Genomic DNA, 19952 nt, shown 5'->3' with positions numbered 1-19952 from the left:
AATGTTGGTGTTGACATCAGACAAGTTGCTTTAAACAGTGGTTGCAACATTATGTGATTGATAGATAGCAGAGCAGTTTCATCTTTCAACATTATGTACGTAATAAATTTTCAACTATAATTTTTATACTACTTTATGCAATTGAATCTTCTTCTTTTTTTGTCATTCGATAGGGAGGGAAATGAGGGAGTATTATATTGGGTTGCCTCAAGATTGTCTTTTACATGAATCGAACTTGGGTGCACTGTGCAAAAATCCTCAAGATTGCCTCAAGATTTTCTTAAGTAAAAATCATCATCAATTAGCATACAAATTACAAATTAAATCATCTTTCATTATATAACCAATCAACATGATAATTAAGTAAGGCATTAGTATATATAAATTGAAATTTAGATACATATTTGATTTGAATTCAGATTTATATATGACTATTTGCTTTTGAGTGACATCTATGAATTTTTTTGGTCAATTTTTTGTGTTGAAATCCTTGAAATTGAAAAAAAAAAAATATCAAAGGATTAAAAAAGAGAGCCAAAGAGAGATGATTATTACTTACAGAAAATAATGTGTTTGCCTTTTTATTATTATGATTATTAATTTTTGTTTAAAAAAAATCAAAAAAGAACTAAAACTATGATTTACACAAGTGGGTTTTGAAGTCGCGCCCTGAATAAAAGTTGAGGCCCTATAAACCAACACAACTAGAAACGTCTTTGTGTCAAAAATTTGCATATATATATATATATAACATTTGTTAATATATACATATATTATACACATAAAAAAAATCGGGGGCCTCAAAAATCAGGGGCCCTATGGTGGCACCACTTGCACACCCTCAGGGCTACCCTTGGCTGGAGACCAAAGAAGATTAGGAAGAAGTAGGTGAGGGAGGTTAACTTAGGGTTAAACATAAATATTATAATTAAATATTTATTTATTTAAATATAAACATATATATTTTTGAGTCAGGTTCAGGGATAGGGACTCCAATACCATCCCTGCCCAATACCGTCGGGATTTTTCAAGTTCGGGATCCCGTGCACGATACTCGTTTTGCCCAGAATCTCCCAGTTAAGGTTGGAGACCAGCGAGGACCCGAGGGGATTTCTGCCATCCCTATTGGCTGAATCTATTCTGATACCCAAAATACATTTTTGATTATATACAAAGAACTATGACTCTTTCTCTAGATCACATGAGGACTTTTTTGACAGTACCTACGTAGTGATGAGATGTTGTTTTAAGGGTTTTGTGGTTGGGTTTTAGGTTTGTCTGTTTCGTATAAGTTATTTGACTCTTCTATTTAGTTAATAGTAAGGTGGTATTCTTTCATATCCCGGAGTTTTGTTTTCTCTGGGAATGTTTTATCGATGCCGCCGTTACCATGCTAGTTCTTACCACATAATGTTCCTTTCGGTTTAATGAAATACAATTTTTTCTATAAAAAAAAAGGGAGATATATTTATATTTATAAATGGTTTCCAATCTCCTGAAACCACCTACCCTCCCATTCGAGAACGACTACCTTTTTGCCAGCACCTCCCTCTTTCTTTTTCTTTTTTCCTTTTTTCTTGGACTAAAGGTCATTGCATTCCAAAGGAAGCCAACCATCCAACAACAACAACAAAATAAAAAGAAAAAGAAAAAGGAAGCCAACCAAAACAAGGAGGCAAAAAGCCACAAGAGCAGAACCAGCATCAACAACAGCAAAATAAGACACCAGACCAGCCCCTCCCTCTATTAACACTTATATAAGCTTTATAAAAAATTTATTTTATTTTATGTTATTGACATTAAATAATTAGTTTCAGCTGTATCCGCTAATGAAGTTTAGGTGAAACAGATGCATATCTTAACTGTTAATATTTTGTTTTTCTATGCTGGCATTACTTGTTTATCGATTCAGATAACTTATTATATGTTAGGAAGTGGACATGGAGTAGTCACCATTTCGTATTCACCTGGAGAATGCCCAACAATTGTTTAATCACCGATCGAACACTCCCATTGGTCTTGCTTAACAACCACTTCTAATTAATAAATTATAATCTCTCTGTTACATCTGAGCTCAACCCCATTGCAATCTTATTGCTGTTCAACCTTCTCTCGCTTCCATGTATTTTGATCCAATCATTTTCATACACGATTCAAATGCTTTTCACTGAAATGCTTCTTGGAATTTCCATACACGATTGATTGCTCCCTAGACCCAATTTTCAGATATGCTCTTTTGATTAAGCATATACTAGAATAAGACAATTATGGCATCAGCTGCAACAGATCTCTTCATTGGCAAATTTGTAGCCATTCTCGAGAGTGAAGCCGCCTCCATAGCGGGTGTTCGTGATCAAGTTTATGAGATTAAGCAGGAGCTGCTATTCATGAAAGCCTTCTTAGCGGATGCTGACGGGGGCAACAAAGCACACACACAAGTAGAGGAAGTGTGGATCACAAGCGTTCGAGACTTGGCCAATGATGTTGAAAACATCATTGATGAATTCATGTATCACGTGTACGAGCAGCAAATTGGTGGTCGATTTGCCAGATGGATCCACAAAACCATTCAGTTTCCAAAGCACCTTTGGTATAAGCGTAAAATAGCCAACAAGTTACAGAACATTGTGATTGCAATTAGAGCTATTCCAGAGAGAAATCAAAGATATGGTGGTGGTGCAGCTGTAGAAGGAAAAAGTACTTCTTCTGAGGATATTCTCAGATGGGTGCAGAATCAAGCGGAGTCTTCTCTTTATCAGAAGGAGGATGAACTTTTCGGGATTGAAGGCAATAAGAACATGTTACTGGGATGGCTGAGGGATGAAGCCAAGCACCAAACTGTTGTGTCTGTGGTCGGGATGGGAGGATCAGGGAAGACAACTCTAGTTGCAAGGATCTTCACCGACGACGTTGTGAAGAGCCATTTCGAGTGTTATGCGTGGATTACTGTTTCACAGTCTTATGTGATTGAAGACTTGTTTAGAAGATTGATCAAAGAATTTCACCAAGCAAGGAAGGAAGAGGTTACGGCAGACTTGAATTCCATGAGTTATAGAGAATTGCTAGATATTTTGGTGAAATATTTGGAGGCTAAAAGGTATCTGGTTGTGTTGGATGACGTGTGGGATATCAAACTTTGGGAAGAAATAAGGTTTGCATTTCCAGATAAACAACTTGGAAGTCGAGTCATGCTTACAACTCGAAGAGAAGACATAGCATCCTCTTCTTTTGGAGTTGAAAGCCATGTTCACAAGATTCAACCGCTGGAAAGGGGTGATGCGTGGGAGCTCTTCAGCATGAAAGCATTCTCAAGTTATCCAAACAAATCTTGTTCAACAGAAATTCTGCCGTTAGCTCGGGAACTTGTGGAGAAGTGTGAAGGCCTACCTCTTGCGATCGTAGCCTTGAGCGGTCTTATGTCTTCTAAGAAGTCACTTACAGAGTGGAGCACAGTCTACAACAGCTTAAATTGGCATTTAACAAACAATCCTTTACTAGAACCTATGAAAAGCATCTTGTTGTGTAGTTTTAATGATTTGCCATACCGATTGAAGCAATGCTTTCTATATTGTTCCCTTTTCCCTGAAGATTATGTGATCATAAATCTTAGGCTCATCACATTGTGGATCGCTGAAGGATTTGTTGAACATGTCGAAGGGCTCACGCCAGAAGAAGTTGCAAATAGCTATCTTATGGAACTCATTTTTCGTAACATGCTACAGGAAATATTTCTAGGATCCCTCCCAGCATGTAAGATGCATGATCTTTTGCGGGAGATTGCTCTGTCTATAGCAAAAAAAGAAAAGCTTTGCGCTGTACATGATGGGAGTGAAACAGTAGAAGAAACTGGGGCACTCCGTTTGTCAATTCAAATAACTAATGGAGAAATTGGATCATGCACAGGTACATCACGGCTTCGTACATTTCTCGTCTTTGGCAGTGGCGTATCCTCATTCTCTTTCCCAAATCAATTACCTTTTGGCCTTAAATTGTTGAAGGTTCTAGATTTGGAGGATGCCCCACTTGATTATCTGCCAGACAAGCTAACGTCCTTTTTTAATTTAAAATATTTAAATCTGAGTGGAACTCCAATTACAGAGCTTCCAGAATCCATTGGAAAGCTCCGCAACCTTCAGACCTTGAACATCATGCTGACAACAATAGTTGCACTTCCAAGAGGGATTTCCAAGTTGATAAACTTGCGCCATTTACTTGTGGGCAGGTTCATTTCCGGAAATTTTATTGGGGTAAGAATACCATTAAGTATTAGTAAGATGAAGAAATTGCAAACTTTGGCATATATTGAATCAGAAGGAAACATTATTAGACTTATTGGAAGTATGACCCAGCTTACGCTCCTTGGCATTACAAATGTGAAAGAAAGAGACGAGGAGGACCTATGTGCCTCAATTCAAGAGATGAAGGTCCTTTCCCGCTTGTTTTTATTTGTAGCCGATGGAGAGGAATTTCTTCGACTTGACGCATTGTCTTCACCGCCTCCCTACCTTGAAAGACTTGACTTGAGCGGCAAACTGGAAAAGGTACCACATTGGTTTTGTTCACTCCACTCCCTCACATATATGAATTTGCAAGAGTCCAGACTTGAAGAAGATTTATTACGTCATATTGAAGCATTACCCTCTTTACATGTGCTTTCCCTGGATGATGCCTCTGTTAGGAAAGAGTTATGTTTCAGCAGAGGCTTTGTGAAGCTTTGGTATTTGCGGTTGCGGAATCTCGCATTATTAAATAAGATAACCATAGAAAAAGGGGCGATGCCAAATCTCGAGGTCTTAGACATTCATAGTTGCATGACGTTGGAAACATTGCCACAGGGTGTTGAGCACCTTACTAAACTAAAACGATACAGATTTGATGGTGTTTCAGAGAAGTTTAGAGAGTCCATAGAAGAAGGAGGTGTGGATCATGCAAGGATGCTACTCGTCGACGAGAGATGTAAGAAATATACGTAAGTATCTTTTATCCTTTCATTGACTTTCCTAAACTTAATGATTTGGAATATTGCACTTGTGTTCAAGAAATTCTCGTTCACATCTCTGTTAATGGATGTAAAGCCATAGAAATTGTTTGTTAATTACAATATTGCTTTTGTCTTTTTATATATTTTGCAGAAACTAGTCCTGGGATTGAAGATTTTACCCATGAGTTTGGGGTTGGGAAGAACTTGTTCGTTATGTTTTGACCCCAAGACTGATCTAGATTGGCTTCTTATTTGCTCTTTTGAAAATCAAATAATACCCAAGTTGATGTTCATAAAATTGCAGTTGATGTTTTTGTGTGTGTTTTAATTTGCCTGTAATAAAATTCGAGTTTTCATCTGTCACTTCAGCAATTGGCAGGTATGTTGATGATTAGAATTTAAGATTTGGACCATGGATTCTTTTATATTCGGCGTGTTTGTATTTCTCCTATGTTAATTGTGTTTGTACTTTCAGATTGGCTCAATAAATAATACAGAATCTTAATTGCTTTCCATGAGAAGTTCTATAACACAGGAATGTCAATGTAGCGGTACCTCAAGCTAACTCAAGCTAATTACGCACTACTATGTGAGAAAACTAATGCACATTATAATGCGTGATTGTTTTGAAATACTGCCACAATGACATCCATAGGTAAATTTTTCAACCCCCTTATCAATCCTATAGAGGAACCTGTTAGAATCTTCTCCCCAAAGTCAGCTCTTCTGCGGCAGTTGACCTCCCCCTGCCCCTGCCCTATTTTCTCCCCCAAATGTGACAAGGATGCGCTTAAATTTTTGATCTTATCTAAGGAATGAAATGTAGTTTTTATTATCTATATATCTTTTGCAGAGAATGGTAAAACATTCAAAATACCAGAAAATGCCCTTGGTTAATGCAAACATTAAGAATTGAAATTATTAATTAAATGAGGATAATATGGTAAATTCACACATTTTCATATTTAAAAAAATTTAAATTAAAAAAAAAAGATAATTAATCTTATTTTTATGTAACACAACTACTCATTTTTTTTAAATTCTAAAATAAATTATTATTATTCTTTTTAAAAAAAACCTCTCGCAGGCGTGGAAGCACGTGCAGAGAGGCTAATTTTTTAAATCAAACAAAACTATATACATTTAAAACATGTTTGACAAAGAAAATAAAAAGACATTCGTTTTAGACAGTAGCCGCTTCCACGTGGAACCGTAGGTGGGGGGCTAATAACGGTTTTAACCGAAACTCCAGGGAGGCCTGGCTTTGCTAAGAGAGTCAGACAGAGACCTCATCCTTCTCTAGCTTAAATGTAGCCTCACTTCTTCATCACAAACTTCTTCTTCCCATTAACCAACCCCAATTTTTCTCACACAGGCAAAAACACAAGCACAAAACAAACACTCTGTTCCCCTCTGATCTCTCTGCCTCTCAGAGCCATGGATGAAGAATACGACGTCATAGTGCTCGGAACGGGCCTCAAAGAATGCATTCTCAGCGGCCTCTTCACCTCTCAGTGGATGGTCTCAAGGTAAAGCTTATGGAACTTTTTCCTTTTTCAATCAGAATAAATTTTGCTTTAGCTAGATCATTCATTGATAAGAATGTTTAGGCTGCTAGCTGATGTTAATATGGTATTTACCTGAAATAGGTACTGCATATGGATAGGAATGACTACTATGGAGGAGAGTCCACCTCTCTTAATCTCAACCAGATATAATTATATACATGTATGTTGTAATTCAGAGAGAGAGGGAGGGAGAGAGGCGAAGTGTACAAACTAGAAGAAGTGATATCTCTCTAGCAATCCAAGCCTTGAGTGTTGGTCGTTTGAGCTGCTTATATCTTGCTCTCTGGCTCTGCTCTTTTACTGAATCCGGCTCTTTCCTTTTTGTGTAACTTCAGAAACAGAGCAGTTGTTTTCTTGTATTTTTACTTGTATGTGTATGCATGTCTCTGTACATCATCTTCATAGTTAGATAGCAGTCAAAATTTGATCAAATTGGTAAAATGCTCATCTGAATTTGTTGACTTATGACAGGTCAGCTGCCATTTGTGGACATTGTTTTTACTCTCTGTAGATCGATTGAAATTCTAAGTGAGCAGTTGTTAGGGGAAATCTCAAGAGCCTTGAAGCTTCTGATTCTTCCAGAGGGGAAAGGCATAAGGTAATTCATTATTCACGTTAACATTGTCACATTATGGATTTAGTTTTGAAGTGAGAATCTTACTTGGATTTCGCGCAGACCACCTATGCAATTCAGCACAACCTACTACTGTCTAGTTTTCTAGAAGCACAAGTTCTTCAGATGAAATCAAATTTATCTTATGAGTTGTCCATTTAGGCTAAGTTTCAATGTTACTTACTAGTATCCCATGACATGATGTTGTAATTGGATATGCTGTATATGTGATCTCTGTAGATTAGTCGGTTGAACTTTGATTTTGTATGTCAAGGCTAAAAAGTTTGAAGATTGGTTCATCCTTTGCGTTAAAAAAGACCACGAGAGGTTTAACAAAAGTTCAGATCAATGATGATATTTGATTGATGAAGATATTCTGTTGACACAGAAAAGGACCTAAAGAAACCCAGCTGCTTCTTTGTAAGGCATCCTGGCTGGTTCTAATTATTTATTTAGGTTTTTGTGATTTGTTTATAGTGTTTGTCAACTTTGTGAGATTCTTTAACCGTAAACTGAGCAAGCTGAAAAATTGTGAGTTGGAAGCACAAGGAAAGCTTGTAAAAATTGAAATGGTGTTGGAGCTCATGTTGCGGTAAAGCCTTTTGTATGCGTGCAGCATGTTGATCATGTTGGTGCTCTGGTCTCTTTATTTATTTATTTATAATTATTTTCAGTATTTTTTTAAGATAGAGCTAAATCAACTAATCTAGGGGATTCGAACTGGTGCCATGGTTTTGCAAATAAACACCTCTACCACTGAGGTAATCACACCCTGGCTGGCTGGTGCTCTAGCTTTTTTCTGTAACTCTTGCTCTGTTTTAGCTTTTAGTGCTGGATGATGAAATACTTAGCACTTGTAGTTATTAGGACTACACCTCAAAATTTGAGTTATTCATGATAACTATTTATGAGGTTTGGACTCAAACTCAAGTATTGTGTGATGTTTTATGACGTTAATTCGTATATGACTACCGAGTTTAATGGTTCCAGTTTGGAATTTTGTATGTACAGTGCATAAATAAGATTGTTTTGTGTTAAAATAGTTGGTTGTACGAGTGTCAATATTCTTTTTGGATTTTTTCTGTAGAAATGTCACTTTAATTTTTTTAAAGGGAGTTTCACCAAAACACCCAAAATGAGGGCTGAAATTATAAAAAAACCCAACACCCAAAATATTTTATAAACATACCCAAAACTCATCATTACACACACTCAAAACCCATTTATAAACACACCCAAAAAATATATAATTGTTGATTTTGGGGTTGATTTTGGATGTGTTTCTATGTTTAAATAGTGCTTGGGTTTATTTATAAATACATGTCTAGGATTGGGTTTATTTATAAATTTGTATTTTTTAAATTCATAATTTATCATCTGACTTTAACATTATTCAATTTTCCATCAATTTTTAAGGGTATTTTAGTCTTTCTATTTTCAAGGGTATTTAAAAAAATAGAAAAATCAATATAAAAGCAATTGTATATCTTTTAAACAATTAAAATTGAAAAGAAAAAGAAAAAGAAAATCTCACCTTCCCCCATCTCATGTGCGCCACTGACGGCTCCAACCATGCCCACTTTGAAATCCATTCCCCCTTCCTTCTTCCCTTTCCTCCTTCTCTCTCTACCATGGAACACCTACTCTCCCATTCACAAATTCCCTCAGCCCACCTTTTTCTTCTTATTTTTTCTTTTTGGAATTTTCCCATTTGGATATTGAAAATTTGTGGAAGGACAGCTACCAAACCAATAATTAGGTAGTCTACGTAACAAACGGTGACCAAGCAAACTTTAGATCCTTCAACAGAAACATAGTGGCTTAAATGAAACTATGAAGACAAGAAAGGAATTGGATTTTGGGTTATACATGCTCAAAGAGAGAGAGAGAGAGAGAGAGAGAGAGAAGAGAGGTGAAAGGGAGGGGGGGAGGGTGGTCTTGTGTGATGTGTTTTTGGGGCGGGTGTGGTGGGGTTGGGGTTAGGGTTAGGGAGAAAGGGAGGGAAAGCTCTCTTTTGTCTCTCTTTTTTTTTCCTTGAAAATGGAAAGAATCAAATATCCTTTAAAAAAATGGATGGAAATTGAATGGTGTTAGAGTTAAATGACAAATCATGGATTTTGAAAAATTAAGGGTGACGTTTCTCTTAAAATTTTCTTTAAGATGACAAATTGAAACTAGGGTATAAGTTCACGTGATATTCTGTACATAACGTGGTATATAAATGTGGTATGACTAGCATTTTGTTTTTATATATATGATGAATGACTCTTTTTTATGAATTACATTATGAGAAGTAGTATGAATGTTACTAGGTGTGTTGCAGGACTTTGAACATGCTTTTTTTAGGGTTCTAAGGAAGCTGAATCTCAGAAACAAAAACTATATAATCAAACTCCCGGTCTAGCAAATCCACTCAAATATTCCAGTAGAGAATGTCCAAATCTTTCAGGCACACCCTCCCAAATTATACACCCCAATTCTAATTTTGAGCCTAAACATGGCAAGTTATTCGCAAGGCAATTTCCTTCTCTACATTTATGAGTAATACTGCAGTCTTTGTACAAAAGCATCTTCTAGCAGTTAGTTACCAAATTATAAAAGGGACGCTCCTCCTCCAAATCTGAAAATAGCATTTGCACAGCAATTTGAGTATCAGATTCAATATCAAGTGGGAACCATCCCTTCTAGCATGCCAAAACAATTACATAGTTTGAATAGGATTTGAATTTTTTGTTAATATCAACAAACTAAGATTTGATAACACTTATATTCAAGTTTTGGATAACATCATGACAACGTTGAAAGCGCATTGTGAAAACCTAGTCTACAAAGCTCATAGTTGTCAAAGAATAAGAGGGTGATAATTTCTTCTGCATCTTGGACCATTGTCAAACGAGTTTTTGAAGGTTGTCAAATAAATTTGAACAAATTTACATATACGGCAATATGAAAGACACGTCATTAAAATTATAAGACTTTTAACAACATCAAGATACACAACACCTTCAATCGCATTGTCAAAAGACATACACAATGGTCATGGTGCCGTTGTTGAATACATATATTGTTGTAGTGTCTGTAACCTTTTATATATATATATATTTTTTTTTCTTTCTAATGATACTTTAGTGTGAAAACCTAATCTTCAAAGCTCATAATTAAGGGATTGTCAAAGAATAAGATAGTGAATTTTGCATTCCGTTTTCTTCAAGGCAATACACATTGGGTCTATATGTTAGGTTTGGAAGTGGACCTATACATCGCATCATATGGAGAAATTGTTTAATTACTGACTTGTCTTATTGCAAAATGTGATTGACTAGTCAAGAGGAGAAATTATATACAGATCTGGTAACTTCGCCACTCAAAAACTGCCACATGCCCTGTCACTCTATTTCTCGTCCTATGGCATTCATTCACATTCGTCATGCTTAACAACATTTTCTAAGCAAGAATTGATAATGTCTCTATCTCTGGTGCATCTGAGCCCCAACCCACCACACAATGGAACTTTATTGCTGTTCAATCTTCTCCTCAAACCATGTATTTTAATCTTCACTCAAATCAATCATTTATCAGTAAATCTTTCACTAAATTTGTGTTACTGATAAATCTTTCATTCATCTGTAAATCTAGGCCAAGAGTTTAGAGTTAGAAGAACTGAGAGGGTTTTAAAATAGAAACAAAGAGATTTGATTAGAAAGGAGAGAATGATTACGGGGCTTGGTTTACATAGGACTGTGGGCTATTTTGCCTTCTAGTGGTTTAGCTCTTGGCTTCACAATTTGTGCTTGATTTGATTACGTGACCACAAGGCTACTTGGGATATCTCCACCATTCTTAGCCACGTGTGTTTGTGGCTTGCAATCTTCATTTGTGTTTGTTATTTTCATTCTAGCAAGTTAATATTTTGCTACTTGTTGGGACATCTCCACCATCATTCTTAGCCACATGTGTAGTGTAGTAGGTAGGGATTAATATCTCCGATATTTGCTACTAAGCCGACCCGAAAGACATCCCTCATCAGTATTTGACTTTTAATTTTCCTGGAATTATGTAGATTATTATAGACAAATGAAAAGTTTTTAACAGAGTGATTGCTCCCTAGGTATATGTTCTTTTTAACATTTGTTGTAGTGCCGGCAACCGTTTATATGTGAAGGTTAGGAAGTGGAGACTTTTATATACATCACATCATATAGAGTACTCATCATTAATATTACATTAATTGGAATGACTTGTCTTATTGTGAAATGTGATTGACTAGTCGTGAGGAGAAATTATAGAGTGATACAATATCACTACGTTAGTTAGTGATACTGCCACTCTATAATTGTTACATGTCCTATGACTATAATTTCTCTTCATATAGCATTCATTCACATTGGTCATGCTTAACAACGTTTTCTAAGCAATAATTGATAATGTCTCAGTGTGGTGCAACTGGAGTAATTTTTGGATATTTCGAGTAGACCACATGGCTAGTGTACCACCCAATAGATATAGGACATGTGGAATCTTATTGTGTTGGCGAGTCCTTATTTAGTTAGGATTTTGGTTTCTTATTTAGTTAGAATTTTGGTTACTTACTATTTATTTAGTCATATTGTAAATGAGATTTATTTCCTACTTTATTTAGGGTTAACACATCTTTGTACTTGTATAAATACGTCCATATTGGAGAAGAATAATAATATGAGTATAATTGAATATTTTCCCAACTTTGTTTGACTTGGTATTAGAGCTAGGTTTTCTTGTGACCTGTGTTTGCATTCTCCTTGAAATTAAAGTACTCTCCTCCCCTCCTCTTCAAGGGGGGGAGGGGGAGTGAAAAAGATATGTTTCTTTTTCTCATGGAGATGTTGCCTCTTTCTTGACTCCGACAACCCATTCTCTTCAAGGGGAGAGAAGGATTGAAGAGAAGTTATGTCTGCGTGAATGAGATAAAGTTGATATGGAAGAATTTGTCGTTGTCGTTTTGTGCTATTATTGCTATTACCATTGCTGCTACTACCGTCGTTAACGTTGCCTTTGCTTGCTTCGCTTTCATTTGATGCGGTCATTCTCGTTGCTATTGATGTGGTCTTGCCCTTTGCCTTTGCTTTGCCTTTATTTGCCCTTGCTTTGCTTTGGCCTTGCCTTACCTTATTTTTAGGAAACCTTGCCTTTGCTATGCTCACAGGGTTTTTGTGTTCTGCCTTTATCTCTGTCATGCCCACAGGGTTTCTGTGTTCTGCCTTACCTACTACCGTGCTCACAGGGTATTTGTGTTCTGCCTTACCTATTGCCATACTCACAAGGTTTCTGTGTTCTGTTTTATCTACTGCCGTACTAATAAGGTTTTTGTGTTTTGCTTTACCTACTGCTATGCTCACAGGGTTTCTGTGTTATGCTTTTATGTGTTCTTCTATATGCTATGACAAGGTATTATCTACAGTTGTTCGATTGGTCAACGTCAAGTATGGTGTTCTATGACTCACTTGTCAAGTTGAGCATGGAAAATATCTTTGCCCCAATTTGAGGGGGAGTGTTGATGAGTCATTATTTAGTTAGGATTTTGGTATTTTATTTAGTTAGAATCTTGGCTACTTACTATTTATTTAGTCCTATTATAAATGAGATTTATTTCCTATTGTAATTTAGATATATTTCTTATTTTATTTAGGGTTAACACCACTACTACATTATAGTCGCACAAATTTTAGCGCGACAAAAATTTCGTCGCGCAGATTCCGTCGCGCAAAGATCGTGGAGAAAGACTTTGCGCGAAATTTTTTTCGCGCAAAGAGACTTTGCGCGACGAAAAATATTGGTCGCTCAAAGTGACTTTGCGCGACGAAACATATTGGTCGCGCAAAGTGACTTTGTGCGACGAAAATATTGGTCGCGCAGCGACTTTGCTCGACGAAAAATATTGGTCGCGCAAAGTGACTTTGAGCGAAAATATTGGTCGCGCAAGGAGACTTTGCGCGACGAAAAATATTGGTTGCGCATAACTGCGCGACGAAAAATTTATTTAAAAAAATTCCCGCGTCCCATTTTGGTGCCCGCCCAAATTTTTAGAGTTTTGCGCGACGAATATTAATGTCGCGCAAATACTTGCGCGACGAAATATTTTGGTTTTTGACTTTTTGTTTTATTATTTCTTTAATATTAATTTAATTATATTAATTATTTCGAATTTTTAATTTTTAAATTTAATTTAATTGTATGATTTTTTTCGTTACTTTAATTTAAATTGATATTAATTTAATTATATTAATTTATTCAAATGATTACTTTTTAAATTTAATTTAATTACTTTAATTTAAATTGACATATTCAAAATAAAATTACATATGAAAAATAGTGATCAAATTATCCAATAAATATATATATATATATACAATATTCAAAATGTACACATAAATTAACAAAGTACAATAAAAAAAAAGGGATAATCTCCCCTAAAATTGTTATACCACAAATCCAACCCAAACTCCAATCCCTCCCCTTTACTCAACCACAAACCCCACACAAACTCAAAACTAACTCCAAAAACACATATTAATGAAAAAAAATTAAAATTTGGAGAGAATCTACCTTTTGGTAAGATTGAGAGTGAGTGAGAATGAGAGAGAGAAATGAGTGTGAGAGAATTAGAGAAGATAGTGATAGAGAGATGAGAGAGTGAGTGAGAGAGAGAGAGAGAGATAGTGAAAAGAGAGATGAGAGATTGAGTGAGAGTGAGAGATAGTGAAGAGAGATGATGAGAGATTAAGTGAGAGGAGTGAGTGTGAGAGAAATGGTGGGATTTGGGGAGAGGGAAAGAGAGAGGAGAGGAAAGAGTAGAGAAAGACATTGAGAAAATGATGGATGAGTTATTTTCATTTTAAAAACCGTATCACTTTGCGCGACGAACGACATTGTTGGTCGCGCAAAGTTTTGCGCGACGAAAAATATTAGAGTGGTCGCAAAAAGTTTTGCGCGAATATTAGTATATTGGTCTCGCAAAGTCAAAAAAATCCCGCCTCCCATTTTTGGTACCGCCCAAATTTTGAAATTTTTGCACGACGAATATTAGTATATTGGTCGCGCAAAGTCAAAAAAATCCCGCCTCCCATTTTGGTACCGTCAAATTTTGAAATTTTTGCGACGAAAAATGCATATTGGTCGCAAAAAGTCTAAAAAATTATATAAAAATTCCCGCATCCAATTTTTGGTACTCGTCAAATTTTTGCGACGAAAATATATATTGGTCGCATAAAGTCTAAAAAATATTTTTTTCATCCGCATCCCATTTTTGGTACCTAAATTTTTAGAGTTTTGCTTGTGACGAATTGTTGGTCGCCCAAACTTTTGAGAGACGAAAAATTGGTTCGTAGCACGATATTTATAAAAATAATTGTTATGAATAATAAAATTATTTTTTTTACGATTTAAAATATAAATAAGGTTAAAGCTACTTAATAAATGTATATACCAATTTCTTAAGTGTTATACGTACAAAATAAATGAATTTAAAGCTACTTAATAAGGAAATAAATATATATATACACACACCATTCAACGATCTAATCGTCAGACTTGTTTGTATATACTTCAAGATCGTATACCCCAAAAATCGTAAAAAACGAACATTCGGAGACCTAGTAACGGGACAAAAAATTTCAACGGTTCTTAATGAAAAATCACGATTTAACGGTTATTTTAACTCCGGTTTTGATGATTTTTTACAGCTACACTCCTTGACCCTATATGAATACAATGAAGTAATTCGATCGTCAATTTAAAATATTTACACTAGTTGATACCACAATATCTTATGTTATATTTAACAAAAGTATAAATAAACTCTTAATTGTTAGTGAATATATTGTTTTGATGGCATACGCATTCAAAAAAATAGTTTCAACGATCCAACCATCAAACTTATTTGTTTATACTTCGAGATCATATACGCCAAAAATCGCAAAAAATAAACATTCAGAGATCAAGTAACGGGACAAAACTTTTCGACGGTTATAAATGAAAAATCTTGATTCAACAGTTATTTTAACTCCGATTTTGATGATTTTTTACCGCTACACTCCTTTACCCTATATGAATACAATGACTGAATTTGATCTTCAATTTAAAATATTTACACTAGTGGATACCACAAAATCTTATGTTATATTTAACAAAAGTATAAAGAAACTTTTAATTGTTAGTGAATATATTGTTTTGATGGCATATGCATTCTACGAAACTAGTTTGAACGATCCAACCGTCAAACTTGTTTGTTTATACTTCAAGATCATATACGCCAAAAATTGCAAAAAATAAACATTCAGATATCAAGTAACGGGACAAAACTTTTCGACGGTTATAAATGAAAAATCATGATTCAACGGTTATTTTAACTCCGATTTTGATGATTTTTTACCGCTACACTCCTTTACCCTATATGAATACAATGACTGAATTTGATCTTCAATTAAAAATATTTACACTAGTGGATACCACAAAATCTTATGTTATATTTAACAAAAGTATAAATAAACTCTTAATTGTTAGTGAATATATTGTTTTGATGGCATACGCATTCTACGAAACTAGTTTGAACAATCCAACCGTCAAACTTGTTTGTTTATACTTCGAGATCATATACGCCAAAAATCGGAAAAAATAAACATTCAGAGATCAAGTAATGGGACAAAACTTTTTGACGGTTATAAATGAAAAATCACTATTGAACGGTTATTTTAACTCCGATTTTGATGATTTTTTTATAGCTACACTCTTTGACCATATATGAATACAATGAACTAATTCGATCGTCAATTTAAAAAATATATTTTCTAATAAAAACCCAATCCAAACAACAATAATATATTTTTCTAACAAAGATTTAAAAATAAATTTTTTATTTTATTTATTTTTATAAGGACTTCGCGTGAAGTTAATTGTTTCGCGCAAAGTAGCTTTGCGTGATTTATTGTTTTTCGTCGCGCAAAGTTACTTAGAGCGACGAATTTTTTCGCTATGCAAAGTTACTTTGAGCGATTTAATTATTTTCGCGCAAAATTTGGTCGCAAGAAGACTTTGAGCGACGACGTATTGTCGTCGCGCAAAAGTTGGTCGCGCAAAGTCACTTTGAGCGACGAATTATTTTTCATCACGCAAAGTTGGTCACGGAAGGTTTTTCGGGACAAAATTTTGAGTTTCGTCGCGCAAAGTGTGTTTGCGCGACGAATAATTTTTCGTCGCGCAAAATTTGGTCGCGCAAGGGTTATTTTGTAGTAGTGCACATCTTTGTACTTGTATAAATAACTCCATATTGGATGTGGATAATAATATAAGCATATACGAGCATAATTGAATATTTGCCCTATTTTGTTTGACTTATTGTTGCTCAATCTTCTCTCTTTCATTCCATGTCTTAAAATATGGAAAATTATATATGAACCCCATTATTTGCTCTTTGCACCCCATAATCTCTTTACACCCTACTGAATTTTCATAAAATTTTAAATTACTCACTATACCCCATTTTGCTTCCTAAATTGCCCTCATGAACCTCTTTCCCTAACTTACTATGTAAACCTCATCCCATATCATACACCACCCATCGAAAACCCCCTTCCCTTTTAGACACGCCCCATCTGATATCAAACCTCACCCCATCGAAAATTCCCTCCTCTTGCAGACACACTCTATTGCACCCCCATTAGATTTACAAGAAGCTCTACCGCACACCCCATCCCTTTTGAAACAGAGCCATCGCACAGCCCATCTCTACAATCCCCATCGCACAACTTATCTCTGCAAACCCAAACCCATTGCACAACCCATCTCGGAAACAGAGCCATCACACCCCATAGCCAACCCCAAACACCTCACCCTGTCGCAAACCACCATCGCCTCAACCATCGCAAACATCCGTCACCAATCTGTCAAGTTTTCAGAATCCTTCGAAGAGCCAAGTTTTGATTTCAATTTTGATTTCTATATTTATGTTTCTAAGTGTTGATCAAGCCTAGGTTTGATTTCAGTTTTAAACAGTCAAAGTTTGATTTTAATCATTGATATCAACTTTGTGGGTGTATTGTTTGAACCTGATTTTACGAAACTGGGTTTCCATTTCGATGGATTACCATCGAAATGGTACATTGCTTCAGTGGCATCCACTGAATTTGAGCCTGAAATTAATTTTACTTTTGGTGGTAACCACCGAAATTGTTACCTTGTTTCGGTGGTAGTCCACCAAATTCGTTTCCATTTTTCAGGAGATGCCCACTGAATGTATTTCAGTTTTTCCGTGGTACTACACCGAATATGTTTTCTTTTGTCAGCGATAGTCCACCGAATTTGTTTCCATTTTTCAGTGATCATCTACCGAATACGTTAGTGAGTGTGTACTTAATATTGTTTGTTTTTAGATATGAAGAGGACTCACAGATGTACTACTAAGGCTTCATCATCTAGATCTAATAGACAACGTCCCACAGCCTCAATGAGGAGATAGGGAGCGTCTCCCCAATAATACTTTGAGGATACTACAGAGGTTGAAGATGTAGGTCTTACTCATGATAGTAATGTTGACGCAAAGGTTGAAGATGTAGTTGCTACTCATGATAGTAATGTTGAGATACATGTCGAGCCTACTAAGCCATCTCAAGTAGGTCCCATTGATCCATCTTTATTTATGACTTTTTAAACTCACATAGCAACTGCAATTTGGAATAATCAGGTAAGTCGTTTTACTATGACAATAGAAGGTAGAATATAAGTATGGTTCATGGTAATTAACCTAAATATATATATTATTTTTTTGAACTAGGAACGTGAGCCCCTTAGGTGCATTTCGAAGACATCTACCCTTTGTGAGTGGAATTAGTGGGGTAATTCAAATAATGGTATCTTCAAAGGTTACATTCAGAGGTTTGGATTAGAGCAACTTATTATGTGTTCTTATTAGAATGCAGATAAGATTGTGGTATCTACATTCGTTGAGTGGTGGCATCCTGAAACAAACACCTTTCACATGCCTATTGGTGAGATGACCAGCACATTGGATGATGTGTCATCTATTTTAGGCATTCCTGTGTTTGGTGCAACCATTGCTTCACTTGAAGATGATAACGACACAAATTTTGAGTTGTTAGTTAAGTACTTAGGAGTGACTGATGAAGAGGCTACTGAACAATTGCACCAATACAGTGATGAGTATATGAGTTCGTCATGGTTACTGAGCGCGATTCTCCAATGTTTCAGGCACAGATTCAGAGGAGTACATCATGTATTCGACCATAGCATATTTTTTATATTTCTTGGGTTACACTTTGTTTGTTGACAAGACTAGCATGAGAGTCCAAATTGTGTACCTTAGACTACTTAGAAACCTTGATAGTGTTGCTGGTTATCCTTGGGGTTCTGGGTGCTTAGCATGGTTGTATAGACAATTAGGCCAAGCTTTGAGGTCTAAGGTGAAGTAGATTGCTGGGTACATGACTTTGCTGGAGGCATGGGTGTATGAGCACATGCATGGTGTTGTTGTCCCTGATCATAACCTTGATTATTTAGAGGTCCAGCCTCGTGCACTTTGTTGGATTGCACATCAAGATAATGGCACAACATCGGTAGACGTGTAGAAGTATAGACAGCGGCTTGACGCTTTGAATGCTGATTAGGTGTGTTTCTCTTACATATCATCCAACTTTGTTGTGTTTTGTATTATATATATTTTTTGGTTCAGTAATGTATATTCCAGTAGTTCATGCTATATTGTGTATCATATTTCAGGTTATATGGAAACCTTACAAGTTTGAAAAGGAACACCACCAATGTTCCAGATGTTGCATTCTACTCAAGGATGCTCAGATTTTGTGATGTTATTGAGCCTTACTATCCTAAGTGGGTTCTTAGGCAGTTTGGTCGAGTGCAGACGATTCCTCCCAGAATAAGTGCCCCAACCAGAACTAGTAGTCGTGCCAATTCCTATAATTCTTACTTTGGGGAAATGTGGGAACATGTGCCAATTCCTAGAAACAAATTATACACCCCAATTCTAATTTTGAACCCAAACATGCCAAGTTATCCACAAGGCAATTTCCTTCTCTACAATTATGAGTAATGTTGCAGTCTTTGTACAAAAGCATCTTTTGGCAGTTAGTCACCAAACTATAAAAGGGATGCTCCTCCTCCAAATTTGAAGATAGCATTTGCACACAAATTTGAGAATCATATTCAATATCAAGTGGGAACCATTCCTTCTGGCATGCCAAAACAATTGCATGGTTTGAATAGGATTTGCTTTTTATTATTATTATTATTTTATAATATAAACAAACTAGGATTTCATAACACTTATATTCAAGTTGTGGATAACATCATGACAACGTTGAAAGCGCGTTGTGAAAACCCAGTCTACAAAGCTCACAGTTGTTAAAGAATAAGAGGGTGATAGTTTTGTGCGAGCCTTTTTGTTCCAGTATCTCTAGATGAACTTGGGCCACTGTAAAGAGAGAGTGACGTTGCCCATTTGCTTGGGTTCAAGAACTAGACCCCAAAATACCTCGAAAGAATGTTGATTCTTAGAGAATACTCTGGTTTCTCTCACCAAGCATATAATGATCGGTGAATCAAAAGTTTAGGCTTGGCATGAAAGGGTTATGGCATAGGAGCTAAGTCTCCATGAGTTTAGCGAGAGAGCATTTGCTTGAGTTGAAATAAGATAATAGATAAAGGATATTTTAGGGCTTGGAATGGTTTCTAGTTTCTGGGAAAAGAAGAGGATAGGTTATGAGGGAAAATGAAAGGATTAAGA

General features: G+C 35.9%; 1 protein-coding gene across 1 annotated transcript; it reads left to right on the top strand.

Annotated features, from left to right (window-relative positions):
- Positions 1-1933: 1933 nt before the first annotated feature.
- On the top strand, positions 1934-5496 carry LOC148920976 (disease resistance protein RPM1-like). Its single transcript, XM_089052664.1, has 2 exons — positions 1934-4969; positions 5133-5496. Exons 1-2 carry the CDS (start codon positions 2268-2270, stop codon positions 5137-5139), a joined length of 2709 nt encoding a protein of 902 aa, XP_088908790.1. The 5' UTR covers positions 1934-2267; the 3' UTR covers positions 5140-5496.
- Positions 5497-19952: the final 14456 nt, after the last annotated feature.

This window comes from Prunus mume, linkage group LG1 (genome assembly GCF_029339155.1).
Source record: "Prunus mume cultivar Tortuosa linkage group LG1, ASM2933915v1, whole genome shotgun sequence".
Classification (NCBI taxonomy): Eukaryota; Viridiplantae; Streptophyta; class Magnoliopsida; order Rosales; family Rosaceae; genus Prunus; species Prunus mume.
The sequence above is the reverse complement of the archived record's forward strand: the minus strand, read 5'-3'. Positions and strand labels throughout refer to the sequence as shown.

Bases quoted from the DNA above. Each gene is read 5' to 3' on its own strand.
- LOC148920976 (XM_089052664.1), top strand. From the start codon at position 2,268: ATGGCATCAGCTGCAACAGATCTCTTCATTGGCAAATTTGTAGCCATT.